The following is a 25801-nucleotide window of genomic DNA, read 5'->3' as shown; positions in this document are numbered from 1 at the left end:
TCTGGTGTTTTTTTCTGAATTTCTTAGTCCGTTATTTCATATGTTCATATCTAGTAAGTTGCCCACAAAGTCAACAAAGTACCACAACTCACAACACCCAAGTTCACAATATGAGTTGTGATGTTTCACTGCAATACATAATGGTTTACATTACCGCAAATGCACAATAAACTGTGGGATATACTGAGAGCTTTAGAGTTTAAGTTGTGTCCTGCAAAGTAGGTCAAAAGCTGCATTGCTTGGCTGCATTTGGAGAAGCCTTTGAAATGGGACAGTTGTGTCAGGTTTTATTCATCACTCTTCCTGGAAAGCTGAAACATAATACTTCATGAAAAATGATATTTCCTCTCCATATTCCACTACTACTGTATGTACTGGACAGTAAAATTTGAGATGAAGGTGTTGAATGGGATTTGAATTGATGTTTAATTAGTATCTGGGATGATAAACAGTTGATTCCACCAAATTCCCTTCAAATTACAAAAGCTAACAATGTATGTTAATCATGCAACCGACAATTTGATTAACTGTCAAGTTTACCATAACCATATCCTTTTTTTCTTAACTCTAGCACCACTACAAGCAAGCTGAATGTGTTGGTCAACAAACTGCATGAGTACTTGGCTAATTCTACTGAGGACAGCAATGGCACACCAACCTCAGAGGATGCCGATGGTACAGTTTTTAATTAATCTGATTATGAGTGTTGGAAAAATTCTCATCATATTTACATGCTATAACCGTTGACCATTAACCAATGTATACAAATTTTAACATATCTTCTGTTTACAGGATTGACAAACAGGAGCTGTTCTGTGGGAAACTCAACAAGTCATGCTGCGACAGTGGTAACAGAACATTCTTGGTGTTTTGTCTTATATCTCATCAAGCTTTGTACGTTGGTGGTAACACCAAAGGTGCCAGTAACATTTTAACTGGATCCAGCACAAAATTTGGTCACATTCAGAAATGTACTTTGCCACACTAATATAATGTTATTTTGTATTTTTAGCTTTGCTTCTTTTCATTATGGTCACATTTGGTATTTACTAAGAGCAGTTTCAAATAACCATTAAAGCAGGACTAAATCAAAGCAAAGGGCTTTTGTCATAAAATGCATTTAACAAGTTTTGTCGTAAGTGGATTCTTGAAGACCCCATGCAAAAACTTGCATTAGAAAATGGAAAATAATGTTAGGTAATGTTTATGAATGAAATTGCGCTTTACTCACAAACCAGTGAATAACACTTCTTCAGTTGCCTCAGTTTTAATACAGTAAAAAGTAAAAGTCTATTGCCACGGTAGTAACCGTGTGAAAATGTAATGCTCATGACCAGGGTTCAAAATAAACACTCAACAGTCACTAAAGGCGAGTAAATTATGGAGACAACCTGGCACTCTGGCCGGTAGAAAAAATTTAATTGCAATCTGCTGTTGCTTGGCAGAGTGTAGGTGACACAGAGTTCCTCGGAGACCACCGGTAGAAAATAACCTTATATTTTTAGTTTTATAAAATGTACCTGCATTCACGAATATGTAGGATATTGCTACAGACATTCTGGTAATCTTACATCGCAATATTTTCAGAAACTTATGTATCTTCAACCATCGTTGCAGCTGGTCTATCCAGCTAGAAGCTGGCGGGTGCGCCTCTGGTGGTTTAGTAGCCTTCTAGTTACTGCAGTGTTGCCAATTTGGTTCAAAAATGCTATTATTAGCAAGAAAAGAATATGCATATAGGAAAAAATAAGAAAACCTCTTATAGGGCCCTAGTAATAATAGCAAAGTGCAATAAAAAGCAATTAATTATTTTTGGCTAGTAAAAAAATCTGTCTGGCCCGTAATTTTTTTCCTCTACCGTCCATTTTGGCCGGCAAGCCAAAAAGTTAATTTTAGTCCCTGCTCATGACTCACTGAAAGTTGGGGTAATCAAAAAAGCATATTAATCTTGTCCTTTAACATAAATCTTTTCTTTGTAGTTTGCTTATTTTCCAAAAATAAATCCCACAGCTTGGTGAAGCTTTTTCCCAGATGCAATTGGTTTGGACCATTTTACATTTTCTTCAACCACTTTCCATTAAGGGGCCAAAGTGGTTTTGTCAATACAGTAGTTGCACAGGCCTACGTTTTAAATTTTTTTTGGTTGAATAATTTTTAAATCCTGTTATAAATATAATGCATTTAACATTACATTGCAGTTTGAATCCCTTGCATATGCTATAAAAAAAGTATAAAGTGAACTTTACTCTCCTATGCCCAGATGGCAGGGATGTTGTGCAAACACTATTTTTGTGTCTCCAGACACATAACTACACTGCCATTATCTCTGATTAAGCCTTATCTTTATGCTTTAGTTGACAGGAATGCAATCAAATGTTGTCTTTTAAAGCTGCAGCCCATTGCTTCAAAATGCAACTGTTTGATTCAAGATCTCCCTGTTATGTTTTATTAAGCAATCTTGTAGTCCGACAGTCTTGTTAATCTCCCATGGTTTCTCCCAGCTACTCAATGAGTAGTTTCTGCTCTCTGAACAGTATTCTATCTCCCTGAAGTGTATAGTTATCCATACTTCCTATTCATTAAGTATTCTAGGAAAATTATATTGTTGAATCCTAATGCTTTATTCACAAGACTTATAGTCTTCTAGAATTAAATTGTTTGCATAAACAAAGTATTAGCTGCTGAGTGAGCATACCCCTTTGGGACATTAAGATGGTTTGAACACCACAATTGATGTTGATTACTACCAGCTACAACTAATCTAATAAAATGTCTTGCTTTGTAGGCAGGAGTGGATACCAAATACTCAAGGAGGTGAGTTGGCATTTCATATATACCCTGCAAGCATTGATATGGTATGGTATGAAACCATCCAGATTTAATGCCCAAATAGTTAATGCAGCTCATTGCTGAAAGTACTGTATTTTAGTGTTGAACTATAGTGATTGTGAATGTATTGCAATTATGAGGCACACCCTTTGTGCTCAAACCAAGTGAAAGTGTGAAATAATAGTCTGATTAATCAGATTGAAGGATGATGTTTTTGCAGTGCCAATGGCGTATACTTGGTTGATACTTTAAAAAAAAAACATTGGTAACCCCCTGCCTCCCTTTTCACTGTCCAAGTCCGCTGCCAACCTGGGGGGGATGTTGCTTAGCTCTGGGACTTACATTTTTTTCTGTTTCTCTGATATTACAGAAAACCGTCTGTCGTCATAAAGCACTCTGGACTGGATGAATCTGGGGACTCAAATGCAAGTGAGGACGTGGATTTACCAGTCAACGCAAATGGTTACCCTGATATCAATAGATTGCCAAAAGGTAGGTCTTAACCTTTTCCCCATTATAGTTCCCTTATTTACTCTGCTTTATAGCTATTCTGTGCAATTAATGTAAATATTTGGTTTGGTGTCCATTATGATTCGGTGCAGTCTTAGATAAGAATTGGTCTTGGAGATTTTGGGGGATGCCTTGGGCTATAACACTTCATCTACCGATTTCTAAGGGTTTTGTCTGTTGTCTTTGCTGTGCTCTTAAGTACCTGTATGTGTTTTTAGTCTAAATGACTGCAAGAGATAAAATATATTTAGGTTGACACAAATCAGTCATTATAAATTTGGTATTTTTGTCTTTTACTATCTGTAGGGTGTAAGAAGTCTTTAGGTCTGTTTCAAGCATTAGGTTATAATTACATATTTAATAATGATGGAGTATCTTTGATTTATTTGTGGTATGTTTTTTTGTTTATTTTTTACAGGCACTGTACTGGTGAGGCCTGAACCTGTTGATAATGGAAGAGATGACTTCAGGGGTCCTGAGTTTCGCAGCCGGAAATCCGGCGTACTGCGGAAAGACTTTTCAAGAAGACGTGGAGGTCGGTCACTACTGGTTGATATTGTCATAACATTGCACATCACTTCATGATTACTTGGGCAGCCATTTCTTCAAATGAAACAAAAAGAAGGAACTTCAGTGGTCAAAAAAAGCTGAAAATTCACTTCACTTGCTGTTTAAATGTGGCGTGATCATCTTGTTATGAGAGATATCACTGGATAAAAAAAAAATGCTCCAAGTGCTTCACTCGCTGCTTACGGCAAATTTTTGTATCCTAACCAGTGGTCTTGCTCATGAACATCTTACCTGAAGAATGTGGTGGATTCAAGTAGAGACCGAACAGGGCATTCTCACGCCTTTTAAACAACCCATCAAGCCGGTATTATAACCATTTTGTTGCTAATGACAGTGGTGTCCTTTGACTATTTTCAGGTGAACACATGGAAATTGTCAGTTGCACCGCATGTGGCCGACAAGTTAACCACTTCCAGAGAGATTCCTTCTTTCGACATCCAGTTCTGAAAGTACTTATTTGCAAGGTGAGTCTGCTTATTAATATATCAGATAAAATTCCTAAATTTTTTGTGACCTTTTTAAAGTGGCATAATTCAGTGGCAATTCTGTCTGCCACCTAGGACTGTGTATTGGCAAGAATCTGACAATAGGATACGTATCATGATACATTGGTTACGATTCAATATATTGTGATATTGTGAGCAAGGCTATATATATTGTGATATTTTAAAATCTCATTTTAGGAAAACTGTAATAGTAAAAGAACACACCACCATATGCATTAAATCGGAGTAAGAAAAAGTTTACTTTTTTATGCAATAAGAAGAGTGGGATCTGCATTTATCACACTCCCTGTAACATCCAACATCATAGCACTACTTTGAGAGGGAACATACACTGAGGATGCATATCTTTGCAAATTAAATAAGTAGTTGTAGTATTGACTGAGTTAATCTTTGCATGTAAACTATCAATTAAAAATCGCTAGTGTTTTTGAGAATCGATACAGAATCATAATAACGCAATACTCGTTATTTTCAATATTTTCTTACACCCAAATCTGAGTTTAAAAAAAAAAAACATGCGCTACTTCCTGCCTCAGTTCATGTTGTTACGTTGGAATGGAAGAGTCAAATGGCTGAAGATAGATTACAACACTGCTATCTAGCAGTCGGGGTTTAAACACAACAGAAAATGAGCCTGTCTGCCTCAAATCTTTGCATTTAATCTATTAATTAAAAATTGATACGGTGGTTTTGGAGAATCGATACAGTATCACAAAACATAGTATTGCGATACTCAAGTGTATCGTTATTTTCTTACACCCTTACTGCCACCGGAACGTAATCTCCTGGAAAAACGAAGGCTCAACTTACGGCACAAAGGAAGAGGATAGCGCTTGAGTTGTACCTATAATTATGAACTTATGTACTGGTATAAACCATGGGTTAAAGTGCAGACTGGCTTGATTCTGTTAACGCAAATGTGAGACATACAACTGTATAAAACAGTTAAAATAAATAAAAAAAAAAAAACTCATGAGTGATGAATGAAACTTAACAAGTCTGTCCCAGTTTTCTGTATTCAAATGTACCCTCCACAGTAATAGAGTATACAGTGTACAATAAGATGAATTTTATACATCTTTTGAAATTATCGTAATCCCTCAGCCACCCAGAATTTGAATGTGCAATTTTATAAGCGATTTTATTCATCACTTTTGAGTGTGTCATTGAACGTAATGGCAAAATATTGATATTATGCAAACTAAAGTCATTGTCCTTTCATATTCAAATGGGTAATACTGTACATACGTATACTGAGCTAAGTCTGTCTGTCAACAACACAACTGTTTGACTGATGTGATGAGTTAGATATTATTGAAAATCAAACATTTTAAGAAATTAAATGATACAAAAAACATCAAAACAAACCAAAACAAAGAGCCAGCAGAAATATTTAATCATTGCTAACAAGAATATACATAGAATTTAACATATTTATGATATTCCTTATGGAATTTGGAGTACATTGATGTGTTGTATGTTTCTAATATACCTTTTGTCCAAACTGTCTATAACTCTTCCATTAAATGTTTTGTTTTTTCAGTCTTGCTACAAGTATTATTCAAGTGATGACATCAGTAAGGATGGAGATGGAATGGATGAGCAATGCAGGTTGGATTTGTTGTATTTCATATTTTAACTGAAGTATAAATATCTTGTTCTTTGTACTAAGCTTTTATCAAGTGTATTTATTATCTTTTTTTCCCCCTTGTGCAGATGGTGTGCTGAAGGAGGCAACTTGATCTGTTGTGACTTCTGTAGTAATGCCTTCTGTAAGAAGTGTATTCTAAGAAATTTAGGAAGGAAGGAGCTGTCCGGCATCTTGGAAAGCAAATGGTACTGCTATGTGTGTAGCCCGGAGCCCCTTTTTGACCTGGTGATGGCCTGTGACAGTGTCCTGGAGAACATGGAGAATCTGTGGTATCAGCAGCGCAGGAGGAACCGAGTAGGGCCGGAGAAATCTCTTTACCACATGTTGCCACACTTGGCACAAAACATTCCTATGGATAAATGGGATCACACTGGTATGGATGGCAGTGTGGTGTTCAACTATAACACACTGCAGATTTCCAAGGAGGTTACCAAAAAGGTCAAACATTTAGTGGACTCAACAAACATCTTAAACCGGACATTTGTCAATTTCATCAACACTGTGACAGCGAACAAACAAGCACCTGCTGTTCGCAAACTGTACCTGAACTCTTTTTTGTCAGTAGTTAAAGGTTTGCGAAAATCACTTGCAGCACTCGAGGATAGCCTGAAGGAGGAATTCACTGACTTGGATGTCATGAGCTGTTGGGAAAGGTTCTTTAGTGATGACTTTAATGCACAACCTGCAACGGATGCAGACACAGAGCCAGCTATCGCTAATGAAAGGTGCTTGAGTGACTTGCAGAAATTGGCAGCTGAACATTTGGACGATTATGATTCTGACTCCAAGGGCTACACAGATGGGAGAACTGCACATGCATGCCCTGGGAAAAACATGGATTCAGATTCACATGAAGGCAGACAGAGGGCACAAAAGATTGCCCTGAAGCCTTTGGAAAGCGGGGTGAAGATGACTAAAAAACTAGTAGTAAAACTTACACCTGTACCAATGGAGCAGGAGCCATCCTCTGATTCCCCAAAGGAGGAGGAGGAGGACATCGACATAGACGATGAGAAATCAGAGGGAAAGGATGTATCTGAAGCTGAAGAGACATGCGTAAGTGCTACAGCTGAAAGCAAGATGAGCAATGACAACTCTAGTGCATCTCTCCACCCAGAAGAGGAACAAGGCAATAGACGCTCTCCTCGCGTGAAAACAACACCATTGCGTCGACCAAGTGATGTCAAGGCCAAAACGTCTCATTCGGCAGCAGACAGTGACAGCGACTCTGACCCTGAGGAAACCTCCAGCACAGCACCAGCCAAAAACACTGAAGAACAAAGTCCGAGCAGAGCAAGAGACGACTCTGACTCAGATGAAGTCCCTGCAGCTCTGCTTGAGCGAGCAGCTGTGACACAAAGCTCTGACGAACCCCAGAGTGATGAGAATGGTGGAAAAGGGTCGCCTAAGGTGGCCAAGAAATGTCTCTTTTGGCTCACTAAGAACACCCCGATGTCACCAGAGAAGATGCGCCGCAAACGCAAGATGCTGGACCGCTCCCCGGAGTCTGATTCAAGTGACAGAAGAGTAAAATCTCGAAGGGAAAGTGGGACAGATTCCTCTAGTGATGATCAGGACTCGCAGAAGAAAACACAACACTTGAATACGCTGCGGCCAATAGGGAAGTCTCCACTCGTCAAACGAGAGAATGAAGGTGTGGCTAGAAAGCAGGGCAGGATACAGGCTGGAAAGTCTAAGGCTAAATCCCGTCGGAAAGCAAGAGAATCGTCACCCTCATCAAGCGAAGACGAAGCTGATGATGATGAAGACGACAACGACTTTGGGAGTGAAGGAAGTGATCAGAAGATGAAGCCAATCACTGAAGATGTGGCCTTACTGGGGCCAGCAACATTCCACCAATCATCAGGTGAGTCTTATATTTATTATTATTATACATCTAAATCTACAGTATATCTTCAATCATTTATTAATGACCAAACGACCAAAGTAGTTGGAATTTGCTTTCGGTACAGCAGGGTCGGTAAGCTCAGTACAAGTGTCAGTAAAATTAAAAATGTTTAATCAATATCACATGGGACACGACTAACACAACAGACATTATTCACATATTGCCACAAGATGGAATTCACAGACAGTATTTATAAGATTGAGCCAAAGGTTTTAAGAGCAGTACATCTGTCAGGGTTAGTGAGATGTGTCAATGGTTATTAGAAGTAGATTGCTAGGATGCCTAATTACTAGTGGAAAGCTAAATGGCTAATGCTAGCTCCTGCTCCCCATTGGATTTGGACTGGACTGTGATGATCACTGTGACTATCATTATTAATCATTAGCCTGTGCTAATGAGTGCTAGCTGCATTTAGAGCTGGGAGATATGGAGAAAATCAAATATCACAATATTTTTTACCTAATACTTTGATATCGATATTGCCATAATGTTGTAGGGTTGACTATTGGTGCTTTTACAAAATATTCACACAATGAGATTTTTGATAAATAATCATCAGTAATGTGGATATAGTGACTAAAGCCGGGCACACACTACATGAGAATCAAGGCGATTTTGGGCCCGATTCCCCCCTCCTGACAATTGTCAGCAAAGCTCCGATTTTTTTGACGGGTGTGAGGTAGGTTAAGTGTGTTTTTTTTTACCATCCTGGCCGCACCCATCTCAAATCGTAAATATTAAACATGTTCAACATTTACGATCAGATATCCTTTTGTGTGTGGGGAACCCCAAGGACAGAGGTAGTCACATTAGAAAGAACGATAGCCAATTGAGAACCAAGCTGACTGAAGAAGGAAGAACCGGCCGAGGCTAATGCATGAGCTATTGCAAAACGTGTAGCGTAAAGTAATGGTAAGATGGACTCAGAAATGGAGGACCAACTTGGTAATTTGTGGCAACAACGCAAGTGTTTATTCAACATGTCTCCGTGACTTAATCCATCTATCCGTCGTGAATTTTCAGTACAAGTAGAGCAAAAACTAAAATCACTAATTCTTCCTGCCATGTTTGTTAACACTAAAGTCACGTTTGATCACGAGAGATGTCGCGAAATTTCCTTTTTTTTTAGTTGGGACTCTTGTAATTCATGAATGAATCTGTTAGTGTGTGGTGTGCTGTTTTTTGCCAAATCGTTGCTCTCCACACACTATAGGAATAAAACTGTTAAATTTAACATAACGTGTGGGGTCTCTCACATTTTTTAAATCTATTAAGATTTGAAAAATCTTTTAGTGTGGGCCAGCCTTAAGTGTAAAAGGCAAATAATAGAACAGCTTGAACAGTCTGGTAAATTCAGAAAATTCCATCACTTTAATGCAGCCTTTAAAACCAGGAAAAGACAACACTTTATCACGATATTACGATGTCTATATATAAGACGGTATCTTATCTCATATCGCGATATCGATATAATATCGATATATTGCCCAGCCTTAGCTGCATGTTGTCTAATCAAGATGAAAATCAATTTATAAGCAGATATATGTGATTGTATCAGAATCCTTGATAATTAGGGCTAACAAAGCTAACACGATAATAGCTAATAACCATTGGTACCAACTATGTCATACTGAACTGCTGCATAGGTGCCCCAAACTGGCACTAAATTTTGGCGAGGAAAAACTGTCATGGCCATTTTCAAAGGGGTCTCTGACCTCAAGATATGTGAATGAAAATGGGTTCTATGGGTACCCACGAGTCTCCCCTTTACAGACATGCTTACTTTATGATAATCACATGTAGTTTTGGGCAAGTCATAGTCAAGTCAGCACACTGACACACTGACAGCTGTTGTTGCCTGTTGGGCTTGAGTTTACCATGTTATGATTTGAGCATATTTCTTATGCTAAATGCAGTACCTGTGAGGGTTTCTGGACAATATTTGTCATTGTTTTTGTGTTGTTAATTGATTTCCAATAATAAATATATACATACATTTGCATACAGCAATCATATTTGTCCCCTCCCATGTTGATAAGAGTATTAAATACTTGACAAATCTCCCTTTAAGGTACATTTTGAACAGATGAAAAAATGTGCGATTAATCATGGACAATCATACGATTAATCGTGATTAAATATTTTGATCAATTGACAGCCCTATTAATAATACATTTAACATACACACCCTCATGGGCTATTTAAGGTGTTGAGTACAGCTCTTGGCAGACATATGGTATTGTTGTGGATTATTGGAATACAATAATTGCTGTTAATGTGCCGTAATTATTGTTGTTAGTTCCACCCGTGCCTTTCCTGCTATGACAAGTCAAAATGTCTCTTGGCATGTTGGTGTAATGCAGCTCACAGTTCACCTGTTCTTTGATAATGGATGTGATTTCTCTCCTGAAACAACACAGCAATTTATGTCTCTAAATGTTTTGTTTTCGTAGGAGATGAGGAGCAATCTGGGCCCTCGTGGGCAGCAGAAGATGATGATGATGATGATCCCGAAAATAGGTATGGTTCAAAAAGACCGGATGTAGAGTTTGTGAAACACCCTAGGTGTGGAAGGAAGGCAACTGCGAAGCCCAAAATCCGTGCAAAAGCTAGCAACACCCATGTCATTAAGACTCAGTTGCAGTCTATTCAAACGAGACCAAAACGTAGCTGCAGCCGAGCCCCAGCAATCAAATACCCATCCTAGAAGTACACTGTACATGGCCCACATTATGATACACTGAGACTGAACCTGCCTACAACAGGCTTGTGAATGATAAGCAACATACTGTGCTTGTCTGTGTTTTTATTTTACTTAAATTATATTGCTTTACATTTTGTTAATGCAGAACACACATAGAATGCTTGTCTGTTTTATTTAGTGTGCAACCCAGTATACATGTAAATGCTAGAGATACATTTTACGTAAAGATTTTATTATTAATATTGGATCTTAAACCATACTTGTAATATTTTCCCAGCATAATATGCTGATAAAAAGGGGAAACCTTGCAGTTGACCCACAGATGTCTGAGCATACAGTTGAACAATGAATGAAACTTATGTTGCCTTACAGCTCAACCTGTTTTCAATGACAGTATTTGAGCATAGTTTTTAGAAAGTTTTGAACGTCCGTCTGCTCATCTGAGTTATAACAGAATGCACAAAGAACTGTTGAGCAGCAGTGTTACCTTAATTGCTATTTACAGGTGAAGTTTAAAGTTAGAAACATGCCTGACAGATTATCTGCACACATTTACATTTCAAAAATAAAATTATGAAGTTTTTTTTTTTTTTTTCAATCAACCAAAAATTGTAAGAATGTATAGAACTATCTTTTTGATATTATGTTTTAATATTAACCCTACATGGTAAGTTATCATGTGACAATTTCATTTTGCCCTATTTATTTGAAGATGGCGAAAGTATTTAAGATATTATACAATGGCTGGCTCTGTAAATGCAATTTAGCTTTATGTTATTCAGCTTTTAGAGTTCTTTTAGGCACAAAAGTTAAATTTCCTTCCTGTTCCCTTGTTAATTCTTTCCACAGAATATATTTAGAAATTCTTCTATCACACATGACTTGAGCTTTACTTATGGCTGCGTTTTCATGAATGGGCTTGTATTTGATGCCAGTGTTGATACATTATTTTAGAGTCTGATTTATTACTTTGTTTTTAAAAAGACTATAATGATGGTATCATGAACATCTGTAAATCTCAGGATTTTGTTATAGGGCTACTTTCACTGTCCAACTGACAGAAAATTTGTAAGCCTAAAAACTGTTTCTGGTAATAAACACCCAAAGCCTCACGCAAACACCATAAACAATTGTTACATTTTCTTTCCAATGATGTCAAGTTTTATAATATGCAAATCATGGTAGACGCCTACACTAACGGTCGATCGCAGTAGATAAGATTTGAGGTGCATTTCAATTGACATTCCTTATTTTATTTTTAAATGGTGCTTTGCAGTGGTATATTTAAGGTATCAACATCAAGGCTCTGGTATTTACACTTGGTTACAATAATGAATAATACATTTTATTGTGACATTATACGCCTGATATGTAGTCTCTCTTCTAGTTCACACGCAAGCTACTAGCTCTGGAGTCGAGAATATCGCCTTTTCACAAACGTTTATCACTGCAGTTCACCAGAAACTACAAATAACAGTCCTTCTGGGCCGCTGACACTCCCACAATCGCACCTAATGTAGTTCAGAGCAGGCTTTATAACAGATTGACACTCACTGGTGCCTTAAGGTGCTCATTTGTACCGTTGAATTATTTCAGAGCATACATCTGATACATTTAGTGTATTACTGGTTTCATTGACTGACAAAGGTCTCAAGTACAAGGTTATAAACTTGAGAACCAGGTGATGTTTACCCAAATTATCTCAATGACTAGATGATATTAGTCCCAGTCTAAATATTAGGGCTGTGATGGGTGGAGCTGCTGTTCAGCTGTCCTGTCGATCAATGGTATTTATTGGTATTTTGCTGCTACTCTTCCCTTTAAACACTATATGTCTGTATCTTTTAGTGTTATAATCTTTGAAATACAGATACACCTGGCCAATGTGCTTTTGGAGGTTGGGAACATGTACTTTTGCATATATGAAATATATAGTAGTGATTACAGGTAGGGCTGTCCTCGATGAAAGACATTCTTAGTCGACTAACGCATACGATTTGGTTGACTAATCAATTAGTTGATTTAATCAACAGATCTGTGAAACGGAGTTTCTCCACAAAGAATCACACAATAGCACCACTTTAAATCTTGTATTTATCAGGGAAGTGCCCTTTAGTTTCTTGGAAATAAGTAATTCAGCTTGAAAAAAGCATAAAAAACAACTAATCGATTATAGAAATCTTAGTGGACTGAGACCAGAACAACCGATTAGTCGACTAATCGATTAAGAGGGGGCAGCACTAATTAGAGGGCTGAGATTTTTCATTTGTCCCCTATTAAAAAAAGCGTTCTACTTGTAAAGAGTCATTTTGTGTCTCTGACAGTGCTGCTTTTACAGAGATTCTCTTAAAGGGTTGGTATCAAATTACAAAGACATTTTTCCACTACTGTACCACCAGTAGTATCTAGCTCTGCACAGATTCTTGGTTTTATCTGCTGAGTTTTTCAGATATTTGACATTTCTGACACCACCTTAGTACAATGAAGGTGGATGAAACTTTGTGTTTGCTGCTCAAGGCCATGCCCCGAGGAACAGCACAGGGTTTGTGCAGAGACTCTGGTGTCGAAATTAGAGGTCATGTGACATACTCTGACCTAGAAAAACTCTTCCGCATTCATAACGTTACTGAAGATGCAGTCGTAAAACAATGAAGAAAATCTATTGTCACATGCATTCAAAGATTACTTGTATTTCCATTTCGCCAAAGGTGCCAAAAAATGTCACGAATACTTTTTTGCCATTCATGTGTGGGCAGTCGGCCAGGGAAAGCCTCAGTCGTGTTTGTGTTTTATGTGTGCCCAGTAAGCAGCTGTAATTGGAAAGAATGGCCACATCATGGAACAATATATCCAGTTATTATGATGCATCCATGCTCAAAGCACTGAGGGATGACATTTGAAAACATTTTTTCCAGTGACAAAGTGCTAGTTAATCCAAATAATTTATAGTCCTCACTGTCAACAGTGTTAATCGAAACTGCACCAGTGTTTTTGTATGTTTTACCCCACTTTCTATACACAGAGTATACATTACTGCTGACCATTTTCTAAAGCATACTGTAGCTTTTAAAACCAAAGAATGAATTTGTACCGTATTTAACCTTGCGGAGACTTAAACCCTGCTTGACAGGTGAACCAGCTGTCCCGTTTTTCGGAAATAATGCAGATAAAAACAATTTGTGTTAAAAAGCCTTCCGGGTCAGGGCTTTCAAATGTCAATGGGGACGTTGTATATCTGAGAATTGAGAGTGGGCTGTGAAACAACAACTATTTATGCAAAAAAGCGACCAAATACACATTGTGCCTTTAATGACATCCATGTTTGTTTCTTATGTTTTTTCCAGGTCGGATTTTCTGACAGCACAGCAGTGAATGCGGTGCTGTTAGGCAACAGTCACTTAAATCTGGGATATTGTAGCCTCCTATCGGCACCAACCCGTTTTTTTTCCCCCTTTAAAAGTCTATCTTCAGCTGTAGTGATAGCACAACTTTATCGTTAGAAAAATGGTCAGCAGAAATGTAAAGTTTACATTGTTTGTAGTTAGTGGGCTAAAACATTAAAAGTACTGTGTTATACCATTGAAATCCACACAGCATGCGATTACCATTGGCGATAATGCCAAAGTCATGTGTGGCAGTATGTTAATTTTCTTCAGTGTTTTTCTGTTTCGTCCTTTTTCCCAGTTGAAGCATGTCAAATGAGCTCCAAGGCTCTGGCCTGTTACTGCTGCTGGTGTCTGGCATTGCTATACAGTGACACATCTTTTACAATGAACCTCTCATTGGACATTCAAAAATGACTGTTATCCCATCTCCAGTGACCTGCATTGACAACCACACTTTGAAATCAGGATCGGACCTGTGCGTGTAATGCAGGTTGCTCGGTGAGAAAGGGTGAACGCGGGACGGATCACTGACCAGAGAGTTGACAAACTCGACAGACCCATGTAAACTCTTTCACTCTCGGTTATCATATGTATCTACCTGTCAGCCCTGTGTTGGGAAATGCGCGTTGAACGCAGGTAGATGTAGAAGGGGTTTAAGAGGGTAACTACTTGCATGTATTAATGAGTGGTCAAAACACAATATGGTATTTAAACCATACACTTTTTACATTTTGAAAACATGAACTGTCCGATTATGTGCATAATTTCCTCATTATTGAAACTTCATGCTCCACTGGAGTAAAAAGGGGTTAATAACATTTGAAATTACGTTTCATTCTGAGTAAATATTTATGTATAGACTTTGTTAGTTATTTGGTGTTTGTGTCCCACATGTCTTTCTCTTGTCTTTAACACAATAATAGTAATTGGCTGGTAGTACCAGAGGAGCATGATGCTTTCCAGTCAGCTCTCAGATTGTGTCCAAAAAGCCTGTAGCTCTTTGACTGCAAGAGTCACGATTGGATGAACTACAGATCAATGTCCTTTTTATTTTCTATTTTAGTGGCTGTCAGGCTCGAACAAGTAAAAAAAACAATCAAAACAAAACAAATAAATTGAAAGTATCCCTCCCCCTTTCCCCAAAAGAGAATAAACTAAGAATATGTTTTTCTGTTTTTTTTCTGTGAAGAAAACTTGTTGTAATAAATTCTTACTCTTAAAAACGTCTCTGTATCATTTTTATGTTTTCTGCTATTATTTTTAATGCATGTCTTCCAGTGATGTGGCAGTGTAATTTGTATGTGACTTGACTTTATACGAGCACATCAGTTCAAGACTATTACTGACACATAATGTTGATTGAACAACTGAATTTGGATTGACTCACTAAAGATGTCTTTCCATATTTATAATTAATTTCTCAGCTCAAGGACTATTGGCACATAACCAGCACTTAAAGAATGATTTTTTGTTAAATATTGAAGTCCAACTGATTGTGATTTTGCCTTAAAGTATAACAATATCCAACTGCAGACGATGTTACTGATCATGAAATGAACTTCAGGTACCTTTTCCTTCTTTTCTACTTTTGAAAGAATCGCTAAGAAAATGCTATTGGCCCAAATCAAAGCCAACTACTCCTCGGGCGATGATATCTCTTCGGATGAGGAGACAGAGGATGAATCTGAGTCGGAGGATGATGAGGGCAAACAAGGAAATGAGGATAATGAAACTGAGGAAAATGGTAAGTCTTTTTTTTTTTTTTTTTTTTTAAAGTAGCACATTCTTAGCTTTCCACTTGTACATCTTTTTTATAAGTATTCTTTTCCAGTTTTATTCCTATTGACCAATAATAGAATTAGATATTTTGTACTTTACAATCAAAGCTGTGGCAATTGTAAAGGTGCCTTTCGTGGGTTTTAAAAGGGGGGAAATGATAAAATTCATATCTCTGCTGCAGGGGAAGACTTGGCTTCAGACTCATCTGACACCACATCTGATGGGCCCAACTTCAGGCACCATCTTCTCCGCCACAAACTAACCTTAGAGGGAGCGCCAAGTGACGAGGCCGTGGCAGAGAGTGAAGCAGGAAAGCAGGAGATCAAGAAAAGAGACCGCAGCAAACACCTGAGCTGTAAGGATACGTCTAACATTAGAAACTGACCTGTCAGGAACAGGAAGTACCTACTGTGCTCTAATGTCTGATTTTGATTTCTGTCAAGCTGATGGTGAAAGTGATGGTGACGAGACAGAGCCGGAGAATGTTGGGATGAGCGAGGAGCTGAGTCAGTCAGAGGATGAAGGCGGTGAAGACGGACTTAAAAGGTACATTCATTTCAGCTGTCACTGATAACATCAAGAACAGTAACCGTACCTCAAGTAGAGTAGGGTTACAAAGTCAGCAGACTGACTCAGCGATGTCTGTTATGCAGCAATATCTATCTGAAGTCTACTAACATCAGCCACCTACCATACCAGACCAAGTGAGGCAGTAAAACCCCTGACTGTGTTGAATTGAGTAAGGGTGGAGTTTAATGGTTATGAACTCAACGTGTCATTTGTAAGAGAATGAACGTGCTACGTCTTCTTTCAAAAGTTACACAATCTGGCTTTAAGAGATAAAGTAATATGAAGAACACATGGACATACAGTATTGTCGGCCTTCACTCACAACACCCAACAACAAAACACCAGGATAATCAAAGCATTCTCATCCCAACTCGTCATATACTGGAGCTTTGTCAGACCTCTTACTTTTTGGTGGCAGTAAACACGTGCTTAATGTTGTGAATTAAACAAAAACACTCACTTAGGTTTAGGCATAACAAAAAAAAACTCCACTTAGTTAGGTTTAGGAAAAAACAGTTTTTACAGTGGAAATGTGACTTGACCATGTGAACACGGGACAGGAACGATCAGCTGATAGTAAAGTGAAACGCAAAGCACAGGACACGAAGAGCGGTCTCCTGGATGAAAGTCCTGTGTTGTTGGGCCCATCCACCTCCCCTCCCACCCATCCTTGGGTCTCTTTTGTTCTTTAAACTATGTCACCACAGCACTTTCCCTGAGTGTTTAATATTGACGCGTGTGTTTACATCGTAGTTAATGGAAAGCATGGTGGCTAAAGGTTGCCTTGTGCATCGGTATCGAACGCCAACGGCCGTGACAAAGCGTTGGTATTTGACGCCCTGGTAATGAGAACGAGCTGATAAAAATATACAGTAATGCAATCAAATACAAATACCTTTCAGTAAAACAACCTTTGCACATCTTTTAATCTGATCTAATGTCAATTTTGAAATCTGGTTCAAATTTGAATTAAGGCAAATATTTTATCCCTGGGCTAATGTATCAGATTGGTTTAGACTGTACAGGTGTTCATCATATTGTGTCCACCCCTGCTGTACACTGACTGAACAAGTTCAGTACGTGTTCCTGTAATAGAAACCAAGAGCTTTAATAATCAAGAAATGATGAAACCAACGGTACAAATCAAACTCAGATCAAGATTTAATTTACAAAAAACAACTTTGGTAACACTTCATAATAAGCATCATTTATAAATGGTAAGTTGATAGTTAATTGAACTTAGTTACTAGTTATTTAACAAACAATGAAATGATAAAAATGTTTACTAATTATTAGTAATGCTATAATTTCTGTTATTTTATAAGTAGTTTGTGTAATATAAATTATTAGTTCAGAAATTATATATTGTATCATAGCTGATAGGAGATGATAACAATTACATTCTGATTACATCAGTAAAGTATTTATTACCAGTTTATTGTTGTACACATTATAACATTTTGTATTTTAGGGATAATGTACAGTGAGCTGGTCATTGTTGTGAAATTAACCCCTACAGGGTGATGGAGCACCCTGACGCGTAGCATCGCCCTGAATGGGGTTTATTTCGATTTAATTTTATGACCTGCTTGCTGTACATTATCACACGGCTACTTACTTAAGAAATCAATAATTTGACTCAAAAATGGCCCGTCAGAGTCCGACATCAGAACTGCGTCCATAGCAACAGTCTACTATAAAGAATTAAGAGTCTGTAGAATGCTGTGATTGACCAATCAGAGCTGAATATTCAACACAGCCGTGTAATAAATGTTGTAATGTATGCAATAATAATCTGTTAAAGTAACATTAATTATTGCATTACTAATAGTTAGTAAACATTATTAATTATAATATCATGGTTTTAATTAACAATCAATTTACCAATTATGAATGATGTTCTTTATAAAGTGTCTTTCTTTGGACCACATTTTTACGCTAACTTCATGTTCCCCTCTGAAAAACTAATAAATTATCTGTCTGTCACATTTGCACACACACACACACACACACACGCGCGCACACGCACACGCACACGCACACACACACACACACACACACACACACACACACACACACACTTGAGTATAGAGTATAATATATACTTGTTCATTTTCATTTCTAATTCTCTACTCTTTTTAGCTCCAAATCATCAAGTAACGTAAAGGAGGCACCCCACAGTTACGAGCAGAAGAAACAAGTGCCCTGCATTTGGTTGTCAGACTCCAACAGTGAAAAGGTAGCGTTTGATGTTATAACTAAGTGGTTTATTATTATTTTTAATCTGTATCTGCTCATCTCTGATACCATAAACTTGGGAGTTGGCTCTGGTGTCTAATGGTCATATCGCTTGTTGAATCTTTCTGTATTTGAGCAGAGCGATAGAGAGGATGCAGATGAGGAGAATAACGACAGTCAAGGCACCCCCAAAGGACGCAAAAAGATCCGCAAAATCATTGAAGATGTGAATCTCCGAGCTGAGACCCAGGAAGCCCTCCGAGAGGAGGAGGAGAGATGCAAACGCTTGGCAATCAGGGAACAACAGATGGAGGAAAGGAGAGAGGTACAGCATACACACAGCAGGTCAAACAGACACATTTCTGCAGCAGTACTTGCTCATTAGATGCTATATCCCTGTTGATGAATGACAAAAAGCACAGTGCATGATTGGGGTTTTCTAAGGGGGAGGACCAAGCAGACAAAACGCTGACTGTCGGCATTGTTTTCCAGATAATTGTTATAGAGGATGAGCTGTCTCAAGTGGTGTGTCCCATCACCACCAAGCTCATCCTGGATCAGGACGAGGAGACCAAAACGCCTCTTGTTCAGGTGCACAGGAACCTGGTGACGAGACTGAAGCCTCACCAGGTGGACGGTTAGTTTGTGCTCTTGTTTCACTCACACTGAAGAGGACAGTGCTTTACCATTATGCACAAGCATGTTGAAGGCAATAACAACATTAGTTAATTGGGGCGGACCCAAATGCCTTGAAGCTTTAACCGTTGCCATGGTAATCTACCTTCAAATCAATATTTATTTATTTATTTATTTATTTATTTATTATATTTTTATATATAAGTATGTAATAAGAAAGTATAAATCCCAAAATAGCCTATGAAATAAGGAATAGTCCCACAACATTATTCATTATTCATATTCAACATTATTATTAGTTATTCTCAGACGGATATTGCTGTTTGTTATGTGTAAAGGTGCGTGTGTGTACAGTTGTGCGGCAGCAGCACTGTCCCGAAGCTTCGAATACCTTCGATATTTCTCAGCGAAGCTTCAAAGCCCAAAAATTGGTATTTGGGACAGCCCTGTAGTTAATACAGTTGAGTCTGAATGCACAAATATCTAGCTATAGCCATGACTTATCTGTGTATTTTCACAGTTGAGTCCCATTTTTCTGCTCAGACCAAACTTAACTTACCGTGTTCTCTTTATTGTCCAACAGGTGTCCAGTTTATTTGGGACAGTTGTTGTGAGTCTGTGAAGAAGGCCAACTCTTCTCCTGGATCAGGATGTATACTGGCACATTGCATGGGCCTGGGAAAGACCCTGCAGGTGAAGACATATCCACCTCCAATAATCCTGTTTGCTTTGATTTATCCAATACAAATTAATACACCAAACACTTTTAAGTCACTTTAGACAAAATCACAAAGTGCACCCTGAAATGAATTATGATTTTTTTTGTGCTTGCTTGTATGTACATCACTTAACATCGCCCATTTTAAACAACGCTCTGTTGACTTTGATCAAATGTCAATGCTTCATATTCATGGCTGTGTTGTTTTATAGATGGTAACTTTCCTCCACACGGTGCTGCTGTCAGAGAACCTGAAATTCAGAACGGCCCTGGTCGTGTGTCCACTCAACACTATCCTCAACTGGGTCAGCGAGTTCAAGAAATGGCAAAGCAACATGGGACAGGATAAAGTAAAAGTATGCAAAATCATAATTGGACAATGCAAACTGGTGTGCCTCAGATGCTTTATGCCTCCCACTTGTGCAAAAACACACATGTGGTTAATGTTCAGACACACAAATATGTTACAGGTTACAGAACTGGCTTCAATAAAGTATCCTCCAGAACGAATCAGGGCTCTGCAGAGGTGGGGGAGAGATGGAGGTGTTATGATAATGGGGTATGAGATGTACCGCAACCTATCACTATCCCAGAAAATCAAAGATGTGGAGTGCAAGAAAGTGTTGAAGAGCATACTGGTGAATCCAGGTACAGTAACATATGTACTGGCTTGATATTATTAAAATATGTGATTGCTTTGCTCATTTAAACTGTTTTGATCTGTATCTGTTTTCTCTCCTGTGTTTTTTTTTTCAGGTCCAGACCTAGTGGTTTGTGACGAGGGACACATTCTGCGCAACGAAGCATCCAACATCTCCAGATGTATGAATGCCATCAAGACCCAACGAAGAGTGGTGCTAACTGGCACACCACTACAGAACAACCTGAATGAATGTAAGTCTGTACCATTACGTCATATTAAATATCGCCATAAGTTCAAACTTGACGGGATGCAGAATATGATCCAAGAACAGAGTTATGAGAATTGCGATGTTTTTCTATTACTCGTACCGAATGAATGTATGACAGTAGAGTAAATTGTTGAAGTCACCCCATTTTAAACACACTGAGCCTGATTATGCTTTTATATCACACTACCTTTCCTGATATTTTATATATATCATTATTATATTTATATATTACTGTATATGTAAATAGGCCCAACATGAATACTTGAAACACATCACCCAGGATTTCTAAATATTTCAAAAACACAAAATCAGATGTCATTGATGAACTAAAACTGCAGTACTTTAACAAATTGTGCTTCATTGTTAGATCTAAGTGAGGAAATTAAAGGGACTATTTGTAAGAATCAGAAATTGCTTGTTAACAGCGACACCTGTGGCCGTTAATTCAACGAAAGTCAGCATCCTGTTGCTCGCGCTTGTGCTCGCTCTACATAGACATGAACGAGCATCGCTCAAAACAGTGAGGCGACACACGTCAGCTAAAACCACAATATCACTCTATATTTCACCTGCTTGGCAGTAATGTTATAGCTGACCACACGAAGGTCCCTCTATGAATCAATGCTGATCCTAGTGCTTTTCCTGCTTCAGCCTCCCGACCGCGGTCGGAGGGAACAGGGGAGACACCGGAGTTTTGGTCGGAGACGATAACGTTTCTTGCTGCGGAGCCCCGTTACTTCACAAGACACGGGAAACCTCTGTTGGTCTGGAGGAGCTGCAGCATTTATTTCCGCATAAAAGTCAACTGTACATTCACTAGATATTCTCAGAGCTACTAACTCTTCTGCAGTGTGTAGTGTGCGCGCATGCACGTGAGGTGGAGCGAGCTGAGAATGAGCGCGGTGTGTGAGTGAAGGCAGGCAGAGGAGCAGAGTACAGCAGAGACTCCGGCCATGGAGACTAAAGCTACGATCTCCCCCACATCCTCCGACTGCGGCCAACATTGTTTTGCAAGACGGGCTTCACTAGATATAGCAGTTTGCGTTTTTTAATCCTTTTCTGCGGTTTTGGTGCTTCCGTGTAGTTTGTGTTAGAGTCTGAACAGCGTAGCCAAACAAAGCGCGCATGGGACACCGACCCGCAATGATTTATACATGTAAAGAGTTACAAACAGTCCCTTTAAGTGTAGGCATGATGTTTTGAAATAAAACTCATCATATTGATGCACCATATTTTGTTCCCACAGACCACTGCATGGTCAACTTCATCAAGAGGAACCTACTGGGTTCACTGGGCGAATTCCGAAACCGCTTTATCAACCCCATACAGAACGGCCAGTGTGCCGACTCCACACCAAGAGACGTCCGAGTCATGAAGAATAGAGCACATGTACTTCATGCAATGCTGGTTGGATGTGTGCAGGTAAAAACTATACTGCCAGTTGCACTTAGTCTGTATATGTACACATACAGTTTGGTTTTATATTCCAGCTCTCACAACACTGTGTTCATCTTTTTTTCTCAGAGAAGAGATTACTCGGAGTTAACTCAATTTCTGCCTCCCAAACACGAGTATGTGCTGGCAGTGAGGATTTCCCCACAGCAGTACAAGTTGTATCGCTATTACCTTGATCACTTCACCGGTAAGAATCGGTCTTCACATTTTTGCTCTAAGGAATGTAAATGTACAGTAATTACAGCTATAGTAGAATCTACAGGACAAATCACACCAATTTAAGTTTGTTGTGATTCCCCCTTAGCAGAATTTAAGTTTTGTTTATGTTGTCAAGTTTGAAAAGGTCTACAGACTATTTTATTTCCCATTTTGAAGTTTATTCATAGAAAAATATAGTGGGCTCCTACAGACAAAATTTGAGTCAAGTTAAGCCGACATTTCCTTTATTCACTTACACTAAACTCACTAAATTATCAAAGGCTGAGATATGATCATCATCAACCGTTGAGAAAAGGAAGCAGAAGTCAGTAATGGTGTTGTACCTTAAAAATTGTAGAGACTTCATTCAAATTCGGGGTTTCACAGATGTTCGACTTTCTGAAGTAGATGCACGTTTGCGTTTCCAGGTGTGGGCTCTGTGCCTAACATACCAAGGATGAAGATCGGAGCAAACATATTCAAGGACTTCCAGGTGCTCGGCCGAATTTGGACTCATCCCTGGTGCCTTCAGCTCCACTACAACCGCAAAGAAAAAAAGGTTTAAAAAAAATCACCTTGAACGCATGTTGATTTCTTATTTTTAACATAATTAACACAAGTGTTAAAAATTGTAATTAACGCTTAACTGGATTTTCACAACAGGGACAGAAGAATAAAAGTAAAGCGGCAGCTCTTTTTAGAAATAAAGAAACAACTGTGGCTGAGAGGTAAGATCTATGTCGATAATCACACTTTGCTTTAACAAATTATCATCACCTCATTTGTTTTCTCATTAAACCTTCTTCACATCTTGTGGTTTACGACAATAGTTACACTTTGTGACCTTTTATGTGCTTTTGAAAGACAAGTTGAGTTAGTTAGATTATGTATTCATGTAATTTTAGATTGATAAATGTGCAAAACCTTCCAAAAATAAGGTCTTGTCAGACAATGCATGCTTTGGAACAAAAAGAAAAGAAATAAAGAGGACTTTATTAAGCCACTTTGTTTCAATTAAACGGCAGTTCTCAACCTTATTTTATGACATATATTTTATTTATATACTCTTTTTGTGCCTGATGTAGTGGACTGAGAGAGATTGAAGGAAAAGATGGGAATAACGATGACAGCAGTGTGTCCAAAGGCGCTTCAGCACTGGAAGGTATTAAAGCTCCATTTGTCACTTAATACTTCAACCCTGTAGTTTGCACACTAATATAGTTTGTCCTGTGTTATATTCTGTGTAGGAGAGAACACAGCCATCGGCTCGAAGCCTCAGGATCTGGATGAGGGCTGGTTCAAGAGTATGCTGTCTGAAGAGGACGCCAACATCATGGAGCTCTCAGGGAAGATGGTGCTCTTGTTTGAGATCCTCAGAATGGCTGAAGACCTGGACGATAAAGTGTATGTCTCTTTTCTAATCTGAAGCAAATCTAAACACAGAAAGACTGTTAAGTGTTCTATTAAGATGCTGACTGATTGACATATCTAGCACTGCAATGATTAGTTGAACAAGACATTTAAAGACATCACCTTGGACTTTAAGAAACTGGATTGCACATTTTTCCCTATTTTCTGACATTTTATAGACCAAATGATTAATCGATAAATCTAGAAAATAATCGTCACATTAATCAATCATGAAAATAATCGTAAGTCGCAGCCCTACTTACATCTAACCAAATCCATTTTTGCATTTTTAGGCTTGTGTTCTCGCAGTCGTTGATCTCATTAAACTTAATTGAGGATTACCTCAAGGCTTCTCATCATGCCAGAGACCCATCGTCATTCAAAGGTATTCTGTTTATGGCAAAGAAAATCTAAATTTTATTTAGGAAACGTGTTCTGTGATGATACTTAACTTTTGATTTTTGTGCTCCATTGTTCTCACAGCGGGCAGCTGGATTAAAAATGTTGATTACTATCGTCTTGATGGTTCCACCACTGCCCTGTCAAGGAAGAAATACACAGATGAGTTCAATCGTGCCACCAATACTCGGTACAGATTATCTGACAATCTTTCTATATTGATTATATGGTCCGGAAAGAAAGTTTCACAGTGTCATGACAAAGTCTCTCTTGTTCTTTATTTTAGCGGCCGATTGTTTCTCATCTCAACGAGAGCCGGCTCACTCGGCATCAACCTCGTTGCTGCCAACAGGGTCATCATCTTCGACGCCTCCTGGAATCCCTCATTCGACATACAGAGCATATACAGGGTGTACCGGTTTGGTCAGCTGAAACAGGTGTTTGTGTACCGTTTCTTAGCTCAGGTAAGCTTACTGCTCCTCATTAATATCTAACACGTGATAAACGTAAGAGGAAATGTGTTTAGTCTTGTAATTAACTGATGCTACTATTTAACAATATCACTGCAACGTTTGGTGTAAAAAGCATAAACTCAACACAACATTGCACACTTGGCCTATGTGATACGTACTCTAAATCTAAGATATACAATCTGAGGTGCATTCTAGGTTCAAATGAGTTGGTCTGTCTCTTTTCAGTTTGTAGTGCACTGACTTCACAGTACCAGGAATAATTGCTTATTTATTTATTGAGTTTTAAAAAGCAGGAATTTTGCCATGAATACATCTAATTATTAGTAATAACTTTATTTTTTTATTTTTATTTTTTCTATTAATGATTTGTTTTGAATTATGTATTTTTTTGGGGTTGATAATCGAGCTGACCTGAATGCTTCAAAGCTTCGACTGTTGCCATGGTATTCGATCTCCAATTCGAATGCTTCGTTTTTTGTTTGTTGTTTTTTTCCATATATAATCACATAATAATAATAATAATGTATAAATCCCCAAATACCCCATGAAATAAGGAATAATCCCACAACATTATTTATTATCCATATTCAACATTAATTATTATTAGTTATTCTCACACGAATATCACTGTTTGTTGTATGTAGAGGTGCATATGTGTACAGTAAGTGCGGAAGCGGCACTGTCCCGAAGCTTCAAATACTACCTATTTCTCACTGAAGCTTCGAAGCCCAAAAAATGGTTTTTGGTACAGCCCTAGTAGGAGCCCACTATAGTTCATTTCCAATGCATATCTTTAAAACCAATACATTTTTGGGGAAAAAATGTATACAGTCATCAACTATTGTCCGGAAATAACCAATTGAACAGAACTTTATGGTAGCATAGTGCGTTTTTAGAACAAAATGCAAAGCTTCTTGAGCTGCACTGTACTGTATGTACCTTAAATCAG

General features: G+C 38.3%; 1 protein-coding gene across 1 annotated transcript in view; it reads left to right on the top strand.

Annotated features, from left to right (window-relative positions):
- Positions 1 to 25801, top strand: part of LOC119475168 (transcriptional regulator ATRX-like) — a 30229-nt gene that overhangs the window by 771 nt on the left and 3657 nt on the right. The window contains exons 2-29 of the mRNA XM_037747622.1: positions 572 to 675; positions 793 to 848; positions 2786 to 2814; positions 3200 to 3321; positions 3758 to 3874; positions 4267 to 4373; positions 5959 to 6026; positions 6132 to 7933; positions 10429 to 10495; positions 15661 to 15809; positions 16026 to 16199; positions 16288 to 16390; positions 18557 to 18653; positions 18792 to 18977; positions 19145 to 19289; positions 19872 to 19981; positions 20219 to 20362; positions 20477 to 20654; positions 20763 to 20900; positions 22164 to 22339; positions 22442 to 22559; positions 22999 to 23129; positions 23234 to 23298; positions 23656 to 23732; positions 23818 to 23974; positions 24274 to 24365; positions 24464 to 24569; positions 24666 to 24843. Coding sequence (XP_037603550.1) covers positions 572 to 675; positions 793 to 848; positions 2786 to 2814; positions 3200 to 3321; positions 3758 to 3874; positions 4267 to 4373; positions 5959 to 6026; positions 6132 to 7933; positions 10429 to 10495; positions 15661 to 15809; positions 16026 to 16199; positions 16288 to 16390; positions 18557 to 18653; positions 18792 to 18977; positions 19145 to 19289; positions 19872 to 19981; positions 20219 to 20362; positions 20477 to 20654; positions 20763 to 20900; positions 22164 to 22339; positions 22442 to 22559; positions 22999 to 23129; positions 23234 to 23298; positions 23656 to 23732; positions 23818 to 23974; positions 24274 to 24365; positions 24464 to 24569; positions 24666 to 24843 — 4996 coding nt within the window. The remainder of the gene's footprint in view (positions 1 to 571; positions 676 to 792; positions 849 to 2785; positions 2815 to 3199; positions 3322 to 3757; positions 3875 to 4266; positions 4374 to 5958; positions 6027 to 6131; positions 7934 to 10428; positions 10496 to 15660; positions 15810 to 16025; positions 16200 to 16287; positions 16391 to 18556; positions 18654 to 18791; positions 18978 to 19144; positions 19290 to 19871; positions 19982 to 20218; positions 20363 to 20476; positions 20655 to 20762; positions 20901 to 22163; positions 22340 to 22441; positions 22560 to 22998; positions 23130 to 23233; positions 23299 to 23655; positions 23733 to 23817; positions 23975 to 24273; positions 24366 to 24463; positions 24570 to 24665; positions 24844 to 25801) is intronic.

The sequence above is a fragment of the Sebastes umbrosus genome, chromosome 17 (genome assembly GCF_015220745.1).
Source record: "Sebastes umbrosus isolate fSebUmb1 chromosome 17, fSebUmb1.pri, whole genome shotgun sequence".
NCBI classification, from domain to species: Eukaryota; Metazoa; Chordata; class Actinopteri; order Perciformes; family Sebastidae; genus Sebastes; species Sebastes umbrosus.
This window is presented reverse-complemented; position numbering and strand designations above follow the sequence as displayed.